This window comes from Limanda limanda, chromosome 14 (genome assembly GCF_963576545.1).
Source record: "Limanda limanda chromosome 14, fLimLim1.1, whole genome shotgun sequence".
Lineage (NCBI taxonomy): Eukaryota > Metazoa > Chordata > Actinopteri > Pleuronectiformes > Pleuronectidae > Limanda > Limanda limanda.
In genome coordinates this window covers 8,481,464-8,498,514 of record NC_083649.1, presented here as the reverse complement: position 1 = coordinate 8,498,514, position 17,051 = coordinate 8,481,464, and the positions used below count along the sequence as shown (strand labels likewise).

Genomic DNA, 17,051 nt, shown 5'->3' with positions numbered 1-17,051 from the left:
CTTGACACCACACAAATACATTAAATAACAAGTAGTCTTATTTTTAATAATTTATGTTGTCCATTCGTAAACACAAAAATAATATTTGTAGCTGTTCTGACCAAGATATGTTATGAGCGCAGTACATAATTGAAAAATTACCTTCTTCCAAAATGCACATACACTAATTTAGATTTAAATAAATCAGTATGGTGTGATCAACAAATCATATATATCGTTCAACTCTCCAAAAAACAACAAAAAAACGGGGCAGTCTTTTCATTCAAAAAGTGTGTGTGTGTGTGTTTTGGTGAGTTCAGTTGGAAGCAGACTCAGTGGACATTGGCCGCTGCTTCATCAGCTGTTCTTTCCGGGCTTTTTGGAAATCCATCATGCAGTCCTTGAAAGTCTGGACCTGGCTCTGGCACACTCGCCAGTCCTGGTGCTCAGCCATGCACTCCTGCACAGCGTAGTGCACCTCGGCACATCCAGTCCGGGATATCATCCGATCCACCGGGTCGTCCTCGTCATCATTCCGGCTGCGGTCGTGGGGTGAAGGGGACGCCATTCTGCACAGGCGTGTGGTTTCAGGCCACTGCTGAGGAAAACACACCATGTTAGATATAAAGTTGTGATAGATCGGTTTTATCAACAACCACAAAACAAGTACACAACCTTGTTGCTGATCCTTCACAAAGTCTTTGCTGTTCTCTTAGCATTGGAATTCATCTTTAAATATTGTAAAACTCTTTTTGAGATTATATTGAGGGATTAGGACTCTTAATGAGACACTGCCATTTTCTATCAGGAAGTTCAAGCTACATCTCAGGTTTAATCAGGTTGTCTTATATTTTTGGAGGAATTTATAATTTATATGTGATCTAAAACTATTTATATCTTTCTTGAATTACTTGCTTTTGTGAAAAATTGGCTTTGTTTTAGTGATAGTTATATCATTAGTGAATATAAATCTGTACGACATCATTATGCAACACTAGTTTGGTGTGTAAGTAAAGTTTGAAGATATTTAAAGTGCACTTCTGTATTTCAATGTTACCCAACTTGATAGTTTTATTCCATGACATGAAACACAGTTAAGATACAAATATAACTTGCAAAAAAGTTTAAATCGAAAGATAAATGTGTCGATGAAATAGTTGAGCTGTTGACATAAGCCTCAATCGCTTTTTACTATTCTTTAAAAAAGAGTTGAGGCAAAACAAATTAGTCAGAAGTTTATACAGTAAAATGTTTGTTTGTGAAAGACAAGGTCATTAACAAACTCTCAAGTGATATCAACACAAATTGAGCTCATTAGAGGTGTTAAGTTTTCACTCACAATGTGACTTGTTTAATTCTAAATGCATCCTCAGGGAACATTATGCAATAGAGTATCGAACAACTTATGCAGCTCAGATTTCTGATGCAACGGAAGTAATAATAATACACTTTAGTTGTATAGCACTTTTCATACAGGAAATTTTGCTCAAAGTGCTTCAGATACAATATAGAGACAAATGTTAAACATATTCAAATAAAAAGAGAACAGATTTTATGAAACAGTAGAACATGTTAAAATGACACTGTAGTGGCTATTGTCAAAAGATAATTCTGTCAAAATAAACTTAACAAAAAGTCACTGAGCCATCAGTTCAGTTCGGTTGATTTATTTTTCATGTTCAAAAGCAAAGATATGCATGTGCTTCTCCTCGTGCTTTGGTAAATCAAAAAGAGAAATGCTGGAAAATGATGTGGGTCATCAAACTCCTTGTTGACTGGATGACTGTAATGGACTTTTTACAGGCCTCCCATGGAAAACAAAGGATATAATTCAGTGAATGTCTGTGAATTTTATCACTTTCTTTCTTTTCTGCTTTTCTGCATTAAAAAAAACAATATATGTGATTTCTTTATCTTTTTAATTCCCTTTTCTTTTAAAGTACATTTTATTTAAACACGTCTTATGAGCTAAATTTGTGTTGATATCACTGGAGAGTTTTGGTTAATGACCTTGTCTTTAACAAACAAACCTTTTACTGTATACAATTCAGACTAATTTGTCTCACTTTTACCCACTAGTGATAAAAACAATTCAAATATACAGAGATACATCTGGGAGCAAATTTTTTTTGGTTTTTGTGAAGCTGCCATTTAAATTAAGTTACACCTAAACTTTCTAAGAGTCTGAAGACAAAGGCAAATTTCATCCTCAAAAAGTTCCCAGTTTGTTGTTAGGGAAAACACACCATGTTACATACAAAGTTGTGATAGTTTGGTTTTATCAACAACCACAAAACAACTACACAACCTTGTAGCCAATCCTTCACAAAGTCTTTGGATTCTAGGGATTAGGACTCTTAATGAGACACTGCCATTTTCTATCAGGAAGTTCATGCTATATCTCAGGTTTAATCAGATTGTGAGGAATTTATAATTATGTGTGATCTAAAACTTTCCTATCTATACCTTTCTTTAACTACTTGCTTTTGTGGAAAATTTGTTTGGTTTTATTGATAGTTATATCACTTGTGAATATAAATTTGTACGACATCATTATGCAACATTAGTTTGGTGTGTAAGTAAAGTCTGAAGATATTTATAGTGCATTTGTGTATTTCAATGTTACGTTACTAGATAGTTTTATTCCACGACATCGTTTAAATAGAAAGAAAAATGTGATAATTTAAATAAAGAATTGAGGCAAAACAAATGTTTTATTTGCGTAGATGTGTGTTCTCATTTTTACTCTACTTAAAGAAAATAACACAAAACTGGATTTAGACCAAACATTTGTTCCCTAATGTATTACACAAAGAGGGGCGTGGCTACGGTGGCCCTGAGGGTGAAAACAACATTTCACAAAGAACAATATTTTGCAGACAAATTAGAAACTAACTTCAGAATATGGATTTCTGACCTTCAGGGCCACAGAACTTTCACTGTCAGGTTACAACACTGATGCTATTCTGATGGTGATTTTGAAAACAGGAAGTGTAACAGTTAATATATTTGCTTCAATCTGTGTCCAACAGCAGCAGCAAATCTTTGAAATGCAAATAAATATAATAAACAAATGTTCCCATTTCTCACCACAGTCCTGAGAAGCTGAATCAGTCTCTGTGTCGACGGGTCCGTCCGCTAACACACTTCAACTCACAACAACATGCACGACTCCACCGTGTTAAAGGGGGACACGTTAGAACGGCGGACCACAGTGCAACCGGAAAATACCTCCGACGGACACCCGGGTAAGAGTTCCGCTGTGTGCAGAGAACTACGGCGGCCGAGAGAGCACAACGCGCTGCTAATTAATAAGCGATGGAGCCGATGCGGAAGTGCAACAAGCTGCAGTTCACTTGAGGCTGGCTCCCATTGACTCCCATGTTAAACAGCCAGACTTTGGAGTAGGATTTTACTTGTTTACAGCCTGGTTCAGAAAACGGTTTTAGACTTAACCACTAAGTTCTTCCTTCATGACAAATCTATGGGGGGCGATTTTATTTATAACTCACTGGTTATAAGTTATACAGAGGTTTGAAATCAGGTGTAATCGGGGGGCGTGGTCTCTTGAGTGACAACTGTGGCAGCGTCCACGGACTGTGCACAGGTGTCACTCAGGAGACCACGCCCCTATCGATTAGCATAGCCTGCATGCTAGCAGGCTGATTGGAGTTGCTGCACTCGACTTCTTCATGGCTTCAGTTCAGTTAATTGCACCAACAGACCGTCTAAGAACCTCCAGTTCATCCGGTGAGTGAATATATATTTTTATTTCATTTTTATATTAGAACCTTAGCACTAATTAGCAGGTATGGTTGCAGAGCTGCCAACTCTCACGCTTTCGCCGTGTGACACACGCTTTTGCATGTTTTCACACGCACTCACGCCACACATCCACAAAAGTGTGTGTGTGTGTGCTCCCAGATAGCGCACTCGTACGGGGGCTCCGCCCCCCGCTCCGAACGTGAGTGAACGTCAGTCTGACCTGCTCTCGCTTTTTGTTTTAATATTTCGCCAACTAAAATATATATTTTTAAGCTATTAGGCTGCAGCTATATGTTTTTATTTATTTAAAAATAGGGTACTTCTTATTTCATACATTTTCCACAAATATGGGGAGGACTCAAATAGGCCTACAAAGTTCTGTGTTTAATTTATTTCAAAGTAGGCTAACACTTGCCTGTGTATTTTGTTTGTTTGTTATTTTGTTGCTTGTCTGTTTGAGTAGCTGGCTGAAAGCAAAGAGGTAGTAGGCTAACCTTTTATTGGTAACCTAACTGTTACAGTTCATTGTTTCTGAAATAAGAGGCCTGACCTCTATGTTCACAGCAAACTTGAAAAAATAACATTAAGCCATGGTTTAACTGCACTATAGGCTGAGTCCTTGTTTACCTGAAATGTGCACTTTATAATTTGATTTTGTACCGCCCTGTTTGGCAATGTTGTATTTTCAATAAAATAAAACGTTTGCATAAAGCAAGCCAATCCACTTTTCCATCTTGATAAGAGCATTAAAATGAAAAAAAAATTCTGGAAAAAAAATAAATGAAGGAACATTTAGAATAGATGAAAATTTGCGATTAATTTTGATTTAACTATGACATAAATGCGATTAATCGTGATTAAATATTTTAATCGTTTGACAGCACTATTAACAATATAGGTTAGGTTTCAGTTAAGAATCAAAATGTCAATCAACCTACCTTGGTCAAATCTTAAACACAGGTCTATTTATTAGGTTATATTGTGGTACACAGACAGTCATTGAGGCACAACAATAGTTTTCTGGTTGAATGTTCAGCTCAAGTCTAGAAGGCCCTACAAGTCATGAATCAGAATAAGTTCAGGTATTGCACATCTTTAGCATACCACCCAAAAATCCACTAGAATGCAGGAAATAACATCTACTTAAACCAAAATTTTCTGGGGGTGGACCTTCAGCTATGTCTTTGCTTCACAGAATGTAACCAATGTTGTCCATCTCCAGTAGGCCGCCCCTATCAACGACTTTGGGCCCCACAAACCACCAGAATGCAGAACATGGGTACAACGCCAAATTAATTCCAATTCCCTGATATTTGAGCCACCAACGTGTGTGGCTGCGTGCGCGGCAAAATTTGGTCACCCCCGACAAAATCTCACTCCAAGGTTTTTTGAAAAGTTGGCAGCTCTGTGGTTGCTCACTGTGCCTAGCTTGTTAGCTTATGTTGAGCTAAAGCTAATTAGCTTGTGTTAGCCGGTGAGCAACACCTGCTAATGAGTAACGGGCAGTCACATTAAACCGGTTCTCCTGCTAAACATATAAGTGTTTGAATGAAGAATTGTGGAGAATAAGTTACACAATGTGAGGGTTAAAGTTGTGGTCATATAAAGTTATTAATGTCAAATGAAAGCGTGGCCAAAGGAATAACCACTTAAATGTTGCCCTATATTAACTTTTTGGCTGGAGTTTGTGATTGAGGCTAACCCTATTTGATAATGTTAATTCTATTTACAGCTGGAAAGGGTATAAAGTAGTAATGATTATTATGTTTACTAATAATATATAATTATAATGTGTATATACTTAATATCTATATAATATTTGTTTAGCTTGATGTGTCGTTATGTGTGGTTTCAGTGAATACAAGGTTTGTCTGTTGCATTCGTTGCATTCATTCTTTATTTGTCCACTTTCACACTCACTTCATATTAAACTTATGTCACCTGAATATGCAATGAAATAGTAACTATTTCATTATGAAATAACTTCAAATATAAGTGTAAGAAATAGGGCCATAATAACCCAAAAAGAGGGAATGTAACAAATGGATTATGTGAACTGTGATCTATAAAGAGTAAGGTTATTGACATTTTATTGTTGGCATATAAATAAGTATGAAGAAGGTAACCTAACAGATATATTATTTTATGTTGTTTTTTATGTCTGTAGATTTCCTCAAGGTGATCCTGGGAGGCGAGACCTGTGGATGCTCAATATGAGGAGACAGAACTGGACTCCGCAGAAGAATTCTCGTCTCTGCAGTGAACATTTTGAGAGACAACGCTTTAGCATGGACATGAAGGTACACAGAAATGTCTTGATAACTTATAGTTTAAATTGATTAATCAATCAAGTCAATCAATCACATTTTATTTCTATAGACCATATAAAGAAATCACAATTTGTCCCATAGGGCTTAACAGGGTGTGAAATCATCTGCTCTTACCCCGAGTAAGGCAAAACTACCCCAAAAAAACTAAGGGGAAAAAGAACGTAGAAACCTCAGAGGCAGCCACATGTGAGGGATCCCGCTCCCAGGACGGGCAGAAGTGCAATAGATGTCATGTGTAAAGGAGAACATCAGCAAAATAAGAGTATTTACAACATTGATCAGAATAAACAGTTTGTAGCTTAATGGAAAGTGCATGAATTGAGGAGTTATTGTCAGTAATGGTAGAGTATCTGTGTAGCCATATTGTATATCAAGCAGTCTTACTGTAATAGTCCACGATCGGCTGCCACTACGATCATGGTCCACCATCACCGTTGTTGATCATAATACAACATATTTATTGCATAACATTACAATACATTTAATGTCCCCCTAATGCAAATGATGAAATGAAGACTTTACCAATAAAGCAACAAGATAACTTTTTTCTTTGCCAATTTTCACATTTCATAGCATGTAATGGAAAGATCCTGTAACAATCTTTTTATTTGCCCACATACCATAATGTTTGTGACATTTTGTTTCTCCAAGTGACACAGCCAAAGTGAGTCTCAGTAATCTTTGTAAGTAATTATTAATATTACGTAGCAACGACAATTTTTTCATCTACAGAACTTTAACACACAAGCCTTTTTAAAAAAAATCAATTTACAGTTAGTGCGCAATAACATAATCATTTTATGTTACTTTTTTTAGGGAAGGGCTCATCTGAAGGACACCGCAGTGCCTACCATTTTCTCACACTCTAAGGAAAAGGAGGACAACCAAGCGGGAGAGGAACTCATATTGTTCGGTATGAATAAGCAGGTAAGGGACATTGCTATTTCTGTTGGATATAGCACTAAGGAGGTTGCAGATGTAGACAATGGCAGTAGTAGCAAAAAGCTTACTTCCAAAAGGGCAATGTTGCTATGATAGCAGACACACCTGAACAGGCTTTTGTTACTCAAAATGACTTTATATACAGTGTATAGATGACAAAATAAGGTGCAGTTATTGTTGTTAACTGAGGTACTTGCAGAGATTTGTGTGTGTGCTTTAGTTGTTCCTCATCAGAAAATGTATTTTAAGATTAGGTCGATCCAACGGTCAATTTCACCACACTGAGAACACAGGCCTCCAGGACTCAACTTAAACATTTTGTTCTTTATGTTCGTTAAAACTAGGAAAATAAAGACGTTGAGTCTGACATGTAGATAAACTAACTAAAGTAGCCAGAGGAAATTTGCCTTTGTCTTCAGACTCTGAGAAAGTGTGTAACTTAAATTAAATGGCAGCCTCTCAAAATCAAAGTAAGTCTGCACCCACATGTATCTCTGTATATTTTAATTGTTTTTATCACTAGTGGGTACAACTGAGACTAATTCGTCTGAAGTTTATACAGTAAAAGGTTTGTTTGTTAAAGACAAGGTCATTAACCAAAACTCTCCATTGATATCAACACAAATTGAGCTCATTAGACATGTTTAGTTTTCACTCACTATGTGACCTGTTTAATTCTAAATGCTTCCTCAGGGAACATTATGCAATAGAGTGATCAACTTAACCTTTGAAAATTATGTTTGCAACTTCTGCAGCTCAGGTTTCTGATACAACAGAAGTCATAATAATACACTTTATTTGTATAGGCAGAGGGGGATATGGGATCGAACCGCCGACCGCTCCCTCAGCCACAGAGTATAGTCGGTGCAATTACTGATGCATAACTGATGAACAAAATTATTCTTTTGATAAAATTATGTTTTATCAACAGTTAAATCACATCTACACAGTAATAAGTCAGATATGTTGGGAAACAAAGACAGTTTAAATATTATTCAGCCTGATGTTTCACAACAGTAGTAAAATGAAACAATTACACATTTAGAAATTAATCAGATAACCTGACACAGCAAAAATAATGTGTTTGCATAATTTCATGCTGAAGTTGTGATTAATTATTATCATGAGATTAAACAGTTTATACGCTTTAAAACATTAATCCCAAATCATTGCTGTGTTTTGATGACCCTCCAATATTAGTTGTTTTGTAGTGTGCTGATTTTATTTTTTCTGATCAGTGCCAGTGCTCTGACTTTTATCTCTTTAGTTTTCAATGAATATACAATAGGATTCACGCAGGGGGGGATGCAGGTGGCCAGAGACAGACTGAGCACACGCTGGTCCGGCTCAATAACTCTCACAAAAAACCCAATCATGAAAATGACAAGTAGAGGAATGTAAAATATAGTAACAAGGATTAAATGTTCAACACACGTGGCCAAAGCTTTGAATCGACCTCCTAAAGATTTCATCCTGAACACTGTCACCAGGATGCTGAGGTAAGACAGAAAAATAAAGGTCAAGGGTATTATGAGGTTCAGAAAACTCATGCCAGAAGCTGCAGACCATTGCATGGTGTAGTCATTACAGGCGAGTCTGAACACAGGTGCATAGTCACAGAAGTAGCTGAACACAGTGACTGATCCGCAGAAAGACAGTCGGGTCATTATAATGACTGCAAATGCCATCACTCCCAGAGCAACACACCACGTCAGGCCGACAACACAAGACATGTTTCGTATTGTGTTGATCGAGTTCTGACGCAAAGGGAAACATATTGCAATCAACCGGTCATAAGCAAGTATAGCAAGAGCGTACGACTCCAATGAGACACTGGTGTAATACACAAACATTTGTACAAAACATAGGTTGAATGGGATGAAGTTATCCTTCATGAGAAATACCTTTATCATGCTGGGAATCGTGCACGTGTTCGTGATCAAATCGATCACTGCCAGGTTGACCACAGCCAGAAACTTTGGAGTGTGTAAGCAACGATTAGAGACAACTACATAGATCAACAAACTGTTGAAGAGAACCGTGACCACGTAGACAAAAGCCAGAAAGATGAAGTAAATGTTGACTGAGGGAATCTTCAAAAATCCAATGATGTAGAAGCCTGGAGGATGAACGATGACAGAGTCGTTTAAAACAGTCCTGGGAAAAGACATATTTGAGTTCCAGAGGCTGAGTGCTGGAGGTCGGCCTCTGTGTGAAGGCTCTTCAGTCTAAAGAACAAGGACATAAACATCTTATTCTACATTAGACCTCAATACACCCATGGATACATTTGAATATATTCATAACATACATGCAAAAGCAGAAAAATAGAAATCTGACTACTCAATACCTGATGCTGAAAATTAAAGGATTGTGCAGAAGCAACTCTGTCTGATGCTTCATCCGCACGCGAATACATCTGACGAGGGAACAGTGGAAGATATATTATGTTCTCATTGATCTCCTGAGACAAAACTCTTATTATTGAGGTTACTTTGATCCATGGAGAGCAGGTTGTTGTTCGCTCCGACTGAACTTCTCTGGTGCTCAAAATAAACATCCAATTATTGCTCTGAATGATACAAAGTGAGTTTGAGCGTCTCATGACGCCACTTTCAAAACATGCAAACTTATCAAAATAAAATAAGGTATGTGAGCTGATATAATACTTGGATGTTTTAGTGACAGATGAGTTAGACTCACAAAACCTCCGTCTAAACAAGCATCATTGTACTTTAAGAAAAAAACCTTATTGTTCCAGCATGTTCACAAACATTGTGATTTCCTTTGGTGAGTGTGACCAACATGGAAACCTTCTGCTCGTGTTCATGTTGGAATACTGAGAATTTACCAACTGTGGGACTAATAAGAGATTACCTTATCTTGTCTTATATTTAAATACATATTATAGTTAATATACAAATAAATATCAGATATTTTTGATAGCCCCACATTTTGTTGCAGAATATTTTTGAAGTTGAGTTTGCAATAGCAATGTAATGTGTCCTCACCATACCTGACTGAGGATATACACTCAAGCCTCAGGTCACCAAGCCAGAAGTGAAAGTGTTTCTTTCTTTCATATCAGTAGAGGTTCATTCAAAACGTGTGTGTGTGTGTGTGTGTGTGTGTGTGTGTGTGTGTGTGTGTGTGTGTGTGTGTGGTTTGGCGAGTTCAGTTGGAAGCAGCCTCAGTGGACATTGGCCGCTGCTTCATCAGCCGTTCTTTCCGGGCTTTTTGGAAATCCATCATGCAGTCCTTGAAAGTCTGGACCTGGCTCTGGCACACTCGCCAGTCCTGGTGCTCAGCCATGCACTCCTGCACAGCGTAGTGCACCTCGGCACATCCAGTCTGGGATATCATCCGATCCACCGGGTCGTCCTCGTCATCATTCCGGCTGCGGTCATGGGGTGAAGGGGACGCCATTCTGCTTCAGCGTGTGGTTTCAGGCCACTGCTGAGGAAAACACACCATGTTACATATAAAGTCGTGATAGATCGGTTTTATCAACAACCACAAAACAAGTACACAACCTTGTTGCTGATCCTTCACAAAGTCTTTGCTGTTCTCTTAGCATTGGAATTCATCTATAAATCTTGTAAAACTCTTTTTGAGATTATATTGAGGGATAAGGACTCTTAATGAGACACTGCCATTTTCTATCAGGAAGTTCATGCTACATCTCAGGTTTAATCAGATTGTCTTATCTTTTTGGAGGAATTTATAATTTATATGTGATCTAAAACTATTTATATCTCTCTTGAATTACTTGCTTTTGTGTAAAATTGGCTTTGTTTTATTGATAGTTATATCATTTGTGAATATAAATTTGTACGATTTCATTATGCAACACTAGTTTGGTGTGTAAGTAAAGTTTGAAGATATTTAAAGTGCACTTGTGTATTTCAATGTTACCCAAGTTTATAGTTTTATTCCATGACATCATACACAGTTAAGATGCAAATAACTTGCAAATAAGTTTAAATCGAAAGATAAATGTGGTGATGAAATAGTTGAGCTGTTGATATAATAAGCCTCAATCGCTTTTTACTATTCTTTAAAAAAAGAGTTGAGGCAAAACAAATTAGTCAGAAGTTTATACAGTAAAAGGTTTGTTTGTGAAAGACAAGGTCATTAACAAACTCTCAAGTGATATCAACACAAATTGAGCTCATTAGACGTGTTAAGTTTTCACTCACAATGTGACTTGTTTAATTCTAAATGCATCCTCAGGGAACATTATGCAATAGAGTGATCAACTTATGCAGCTCAGATTTCTGATGCAACGGAAGTAATAATAATACACTTTAGTTGTATAGCACTTTTCATACAGGAAATTTTGCTCAAAGTGCCTCATATACAATATAGAGACACATTTTAAACATATTGAAATGTATGTTAAATAAAAAGAGAACAGATTTTATGAAACAGTAGAACATGTTAATATGACATTGTAGTGGCAATTGTCAAAAGATAATTCTGTCAAAATAAACTTAACAAAAAGTCACTGAGGCATCGGTTCAGTTGGGTTGATTTATTTTTCATGTTCAAAAGCAAAGATATGCATGTGCTTCTCCTCGTGCTTTGGTAAATCAAAAAGAGAAATGCTGGAAAATGATGTGGGTCATCAAACTCCTTGTTGACTGGATGACTGTAATGGACTTTTTACAGGCCTCCCATGGAAAACAAAGGATATAATTCAATGAATGTCTGAATTGTATAATTTTCTTTCTTTTCTGCTGTTCTGCATTAAAAAAAACAATATATGTGATTTCTTTATCTTTTTAATTCCCTTTTATTTTAAAGTACATTTTATTTAAACATGTCTCCTGAGCTAAATTTGTGTTGATATCACTGGAGAGTTTTGGTTAATGACCTTGTCTTTAAAAAACAAACCTTTTACCGTATAAAATTCAGACTAATTTGTCTCACTTTTACCCTCTAAAAACAATTCAAATATACAGAGTTACATCTGGGAGCAAAATTGTTTTGTTTTTTGTGAGGCTGCCATTTAGATTAAGTCACACCTAAACTAAAGGCAAATTTCATCCTCCAAAAGTTTCCAGTTTGTTGTTTGGGATGAAGAGTAAACCTGAGTTTAAGGACCGCAGCATTCTGAGTGGAGTGTGGGGGTGGAGGAGGTTTGTTCTGAGATGCTGGTGCTATTCTGACATCTTGACCCCGTTCCAATCACATATGGTCAGCTCTGAGTACCAGTGGGAATGAGAAAACAACAACAGCAATGACCCCTCCAAACTTTGCATAAACTCTAAGTGTATGAAGTGACTTAACAACAAGTTATAATGACATTGGCAATGAACATTTTGCCCCGGGGGACGTTCACCAACATAGGACATGGTGACCCCTGACAAAAGGATTCTCTGACTCCTGGGAACCTGCTAATGAGCCTTATTTGTGATGTCATTACCAAAGGATGCTGGTTAATGACCTTGCATGTAACAAACACACTTTTAACTGTTTAGATTTAAGCCTAATTAATCTCATCTGCATCCATTAGGAGGTTTGCAATTATAACCGGAGTCATCTCTTCTCTGAAGGGCCACCACACACCCCTGACACCCTCTCCGAAGTCACTTCTCTGTAATTGGTGGGTTAAGTGTGACAAACAAGGAACTTTAGGTGCCATTAAACTTCAGATTGTTTGCACAGCTCTTTGCTGCATTGACAAAGTTCTGCAGAAACAGAGGCTAAATTAATGTGTTTCACTGGAGACTGTGCTGACAGCTCATAAAACATGGAGAATTTTGTGCAACATCAGATCATTTCTAAACACGTTTAAAAGATATCCTTGAAATGATGTTCGGAAAACTACATTTACCATCAAGTTTTTTAAAGTGAGGTTTATTTTAGCTTTCAGAAATGTCAACAGTATTGGAGGCTGATCAGCTGGCTGATATATGAACTGCTCAATATGGATCAATATCTGAATTGATACAGACTATTGTATCTGTGCACTTCATACAAATAACGGCTTCCTGTGTAATGTATATTCACAACATGTTACGTCAGCTCTTTTTGGTCGTCAATAACTCTTAACCACCAACCTTGTACATTCATACAAGGAAGTGCTACGAGGTAACATGAATATGAACATATAATAAATGTTATTGTGGTGACTAACAGTGTTGAAAACATTTCTTTTAAATTCCTTTAATTTTTATTTTGACATGTAGTTTTGATAAACTGGACGTGTTTTTTTTTGCAGGGTAGCGGAGGATTTGAAAATTCATGAGACAGGAATCATGAGAACAGAGCAAACAAGAATACTTTTGTAATAAAAGGATATTTGGTTCCTGACAAAACTAGTTTATCCTTTATAAAGTGTAACTGTTAAAATTAGAGGATTTTTCATGTGAATCAGTTTTTTTTTTAAATTTAGTACTAACATAGCTGGCTGGTCCATTTGGCAGTATAGCCCACTCCTAGGGCCCTGAACTGGTTAACTATGGAGGCCATTTCCGCCACTGTCCTGAAAAAAACAATTTTCCTGTAAGTCATTATAATGAGAAACTTTCTCCAAATTTCACTTACTATCTCATAATTATAACCTTAGTACCTCGTAATTATGATTTAGTATCTCATAATTAGAATTAAGATACTGACGGAGGCTGGGTGCAGCAGAGCAGGGAAGCCATGGTTAAGAGACAGTGAACCAGGTGAAGCAAAGATAAGGTTTGGTCATGTGATTCCTCCAAAACCACAAAGAATTTCACGATTTGTGAATCTGCTAAATAATAATTATGAGAGAGTACTTCATAATTATAAGAGGCTAAGTCATAATTATAAGAAGATCAGTCATTATGATGAGAAGGTTTCTTATCATAATGACTGACAGGATCTTTATTTTTGTCATCACATTTGCGGAAATGGACTTCCACAGTTCTAAGTGTGAGTGATTCGAAAACACCAGAGGAGCAGAGTCACTTCTTGACCAGCGGAGTCATGCACCTCAGTGCAGTGGCACTGTTCAGAGGGGGGCCAGACGGGGGCCACTTTGAAAGAGTAAAGTCTACAATCAGTTCGTCCTTTGAAGCCTTAGGTGCAGCACACAAGTCTAAAGTGAATGAATGTGAAATCAGTGTGGAGAGCACTGATCTTTGTCATAGACTGACTGTTGAAGTCTGATTTTTGATTTGAAAACCTTGTTTTGTAAATCTCAGCACATGTCTGATGACAGTAACAGTCTATTATACTTTTTAAAGCACTTTCTAAATACGAATGGAGCTCATATTTGTCTGACTGATTTATTAACTAGCAGCCATGTGCAGGGATACAAAAAATTGTGGATGTGATACATTAAGATGCATCAAGAGTTGTTTAGAGTTCAGAAGTCTTGACTGTCGGACAGATTTTGCTCAGAGGGGTAATTCACCGAAAACTTAAAATTCTATCATTCTCAACTCACCACTATGTTGATAGTGTGGTGGGTGAAGTTTTTGAGTCCACAAAATACTTTAGTATTTTCATGGGTAGTACATTTTTGCATGTTTTAATTTGATCTATATTGTATGTGAAGCACTTTGAGCAGCATTTCTTGTATGAAAGGTGCTATACAAATAAAGTGTATTATTATTACTTCTGTTGCATCAGAAATATGAGCTGCATAAGTTGCAAACATAATTGTTCAAAGGCTAAGTTGATCACTCTATTGCATAACTTTCCCTGAGGATGCATTTAGAATTAAACAGGTCACATAGTGAGTGAAAACTTAACACGTCTAATGAGCTCAATTTGTGTTGATATCACTGGAGAGTTTTGGTTAATGACCTTGTCTTTAACAAACAAACCTTCTACTGTATAAACTTCAGACTAATTAGTCTCAGTTGTACCCACTAGTGATAAAAGCAATTAAAATATGCAGAGATACATGTGGGTGCACATTGTTTTTGTATTGTGAGGCTTGCATTTAATTTAAGTTACACCTATACTTTCTAAGAGTCTGAAGACAAAGGCCAATTTTTTTTGTTATTCTTTTTTTTTAATAAAAGCTCAAACCTGAAACTTCTGCTTTGTTTTATAAATGATAGGCCTCTCAAAGGCCTTAAAACATTCCATTCAGACTTTAAATTGAATTATCCTCTGGTTGCTTGAGTTTCATTTTAGGCAAGTGCCTGCCTTTAGATAAAGATGTTATTTTATTTTCAGTCTCTCTGTCATTTCATAAAAAGGGAACATACAGTAATGCATTTGAATTATTTCTAATTCTCCTGGAGCTCTGCATCAAACTGGAAAAACTAAGTATTACTATCCAAACAGTTTATATTCATTAATCATTCCTGAGTTTATAGACATGCACTTCTACATTTGAATACATGTCCAGCTTAAATTTTAGTATAATAACAAAGGACAATTTACTGTGCGTATGTGAGCCTAAATAGAGTTCATTTCTCTCCGTATGTCGCACTCATAGTCTTTACTTTCCTAGTTTTAACGAACATAAAGAACAACAAGTTTAAGTTAAGTTCTGGAGGCATGTGTCCTCAGTGTGGTGATGTAGACCTTTGAATCGACCTCAGTTAAACACAATAACTGCACCTTATGTTTTATCACATCATGTTTAATGTAGAAAGTGTGAGCTACAGTAAGAGAAAGTTTAGAAGTAGTCAGAACAGTCAAATGTGCAAATATCATTACATTTAAATGCAACCATGTCTTTGTTACTTCATGTCTAAATAAGTCAGCAATACAGTGTTAAAAATTACTTGCGACATGTATTTTATTCACTTGATGAAATTGACAATTGTTAATGTAATAACAGAATATTAAAAAAAATATTCAGAAAAAAATGATTTAATCCTAATAATCTCATATTTGTCTGTTACACATGCTGATGAGTTAGAGAAACGAAAATAAAAGAAAGCGCTCAAATAAAGTCTCTCTCCCTCAAACACACACACACACACACACACACACACACACACACACACACACACACACAAACACACACACACACACCCTACGCTCGCTGATTCAGGATGGAAAAAGTAGCTGTCAAGGGTTTATTTTCACTCTCCACACCAGAGCCACAATTCTGGTTTTGATCTCCTTTGTTTTCAATGAGTAGACAATGGGATTAATGCAGGGGGGGAGACAAGAGGCGAGCGACAGGCTGAGCACTCGCTGGTCTGGATCAATAGATCGTACAAAGAGCCCAACTATGTAAATGGTGATTATAGGAACATAATATATAGCCACAAGAATGAGGTGCTCAATGCAAGTGGTGAGTGCTTTCATCCTGCTGCCCACTGACTTCATCTTGAACACGGTCACAAGGATGCTGACGTAGGACAGAAATATAAAAGACAAGGGGCCAAACAAATTCATCAAAGAAGCTGAAGCTGCGGCCCACTGCAGTGAGATATCATTGCAGGCGAGTCTAAACACCGGCGCATAGTCACAGAAGTAGCTGAACACTCTGACAGATCCGCAGAAAGACAGTCGAGTCATGATAGACGTGCTGTACGAAAGCAATCCTGCGCTGTAAACCCATGTCAGACTGACAATGCAAAGCATGATTGGCCGTGTGTTTAAAATGTTTTGCTTCAGAGGGAAGCAAATTGCAATCAACCTGTCGTAGGCGAGTATAGCGAGCGCGTAAGACTCCTGAGACAAACTGACATAGTGAACAAACATTTGCACCAGACAGAGATTGAAGGGAACAAAGTTGTCCTTAAAGAGGAACGTCTTAATCATGCTGGGAATTGTGCTTGTGTTCAACATCACATCAATTACTGCGAGGTTGACCACTGCTAAAAACTTAGGGGTGTGTAAGTTCTCGTCAAAAGCGACTATGCACATCAATAACACATTGAACACGACTGTGACCAAATAGACAAACGCCATAAAGATGATGTAGACACTGATGTAGGGAAATGTCTGGAACCCGATGATATAGAAGCCTGGAGGATGAATGATGGCAGAGTCATTTAAAAGAGACATTGTTGGGCTCCTCCTCTGGACCACAGTTTGAAATCTCTCAAGTCTGAATGAGAGGAAAACATGACATCTTATCAC

At 37.1% G+C, this 17,051-nt stretch overlaps 4 protein-coding genes across 5 annotated transcripts; all 4 read right to left on the bottom strand.

Moving 5' to 3' along the window:
* Positions 1-42: 42 nt before the first annotated feature.
* Positions 43-3,169, bottom strand: LOC133019632 (cytochrome c oxidase assembly factor 4 homolog, mitochondrial-like). 2 transcript variants are annotated; one of them, XM_061086177.1, is made up of 2 exons: positions 3,070-3,169; positions 43-577 (listed from the first exon to the last, which is right to left on the bottom strand). In XM_061086177.1, the coding sequence occupies exon 2, from the start codon at positions 545-547 to the stop codon at positions 296-298; it is 252 nt and encodes an 83-aa protein (XP_060942160.1). In that variant the 5' UTR covers positions 548-577; positions 3,070-3,169; the 3' UTR covers positions 43-295. The 2 variants fall into 2 exon arrangements, with proteins under 2 accessions (XP_060942160.1, XP_060942161.1); XM_061086178.1 differs by having other exon boundaries at positions 43-574.
* Positions 3,170-8,120: 4,951 nt separating this feature from the next.
* LOC133019817 (olfactory receptor 2AT4-like) lies at positions 8,121-9,267 on the bottom strand. The gene is given in 2 exon segments (XM_061086388.1): positions 8,121-9,187; positions 9,190-9,267. Coding segments are annotated over 2 exon segments (1,053 nt in total). The 3' UTR covers positions 8,121-8,212.
* Positions 9,268-10,180: 913 nt separating this feature from the next.
* Positions 10,181-10,467, bottom strand: LOC133019997 (cytochrome c oxidase assembly factor 4 homolog, mitochondrial-like). The gene has a single exon (XM_061086596.1). The coding sequence runs from the start codon at positions 10,440-10,442 to the stop codon at positions 10,191-10,193; it is 252 nt and encodes an 83-aa protein (XP_060942579.1). The 5' UTR covers positions 10,443-10,467; the 3' UTR covers positions 10,181-10,190.
* A 5,561-nt stretch (positions 10,468-16,028) lies between these two features.
* LOC133019861 (olfactory receptor 1M1-like) lies at positions 16,029-16,976 on the bottom strand. Its single transcript, XM_061086443.1, has one exon. The coding sequence runs from the start codon at positions 16,974-16,976 to the stop codon at positions 16,029-16,031; it is 948 nt and encodes a 315-aa protein (XP_060942426.1).
* Positions 16,977-17,051: the final 75 nt, after the last annotated feature.

Bases quoted from the DNA above. Each gene is read 5' to 3' on its own strand.
- LOC133019632 (XM_061086177.1), bottom strand. From the start codon at position 547: ATGGCGTCCCCTTCACCCCACGACCGCAGCCGGAATGATGACGAGGAC.
- LOC133019997 (XM_061086596.1), bottom strand. From the start codon at position 10,442: ATGGCGTCCCCTTCACCCCATGACCGCAGCCGGAATGATGACGAGGAC.
- LOC133019861 (XM_061086443.1), bottom strand. From the start codon at position 16,976: ATGTCTCTTTTAAATGACTCTGCCATCATTCATCCTCCAGGCTTCTAT.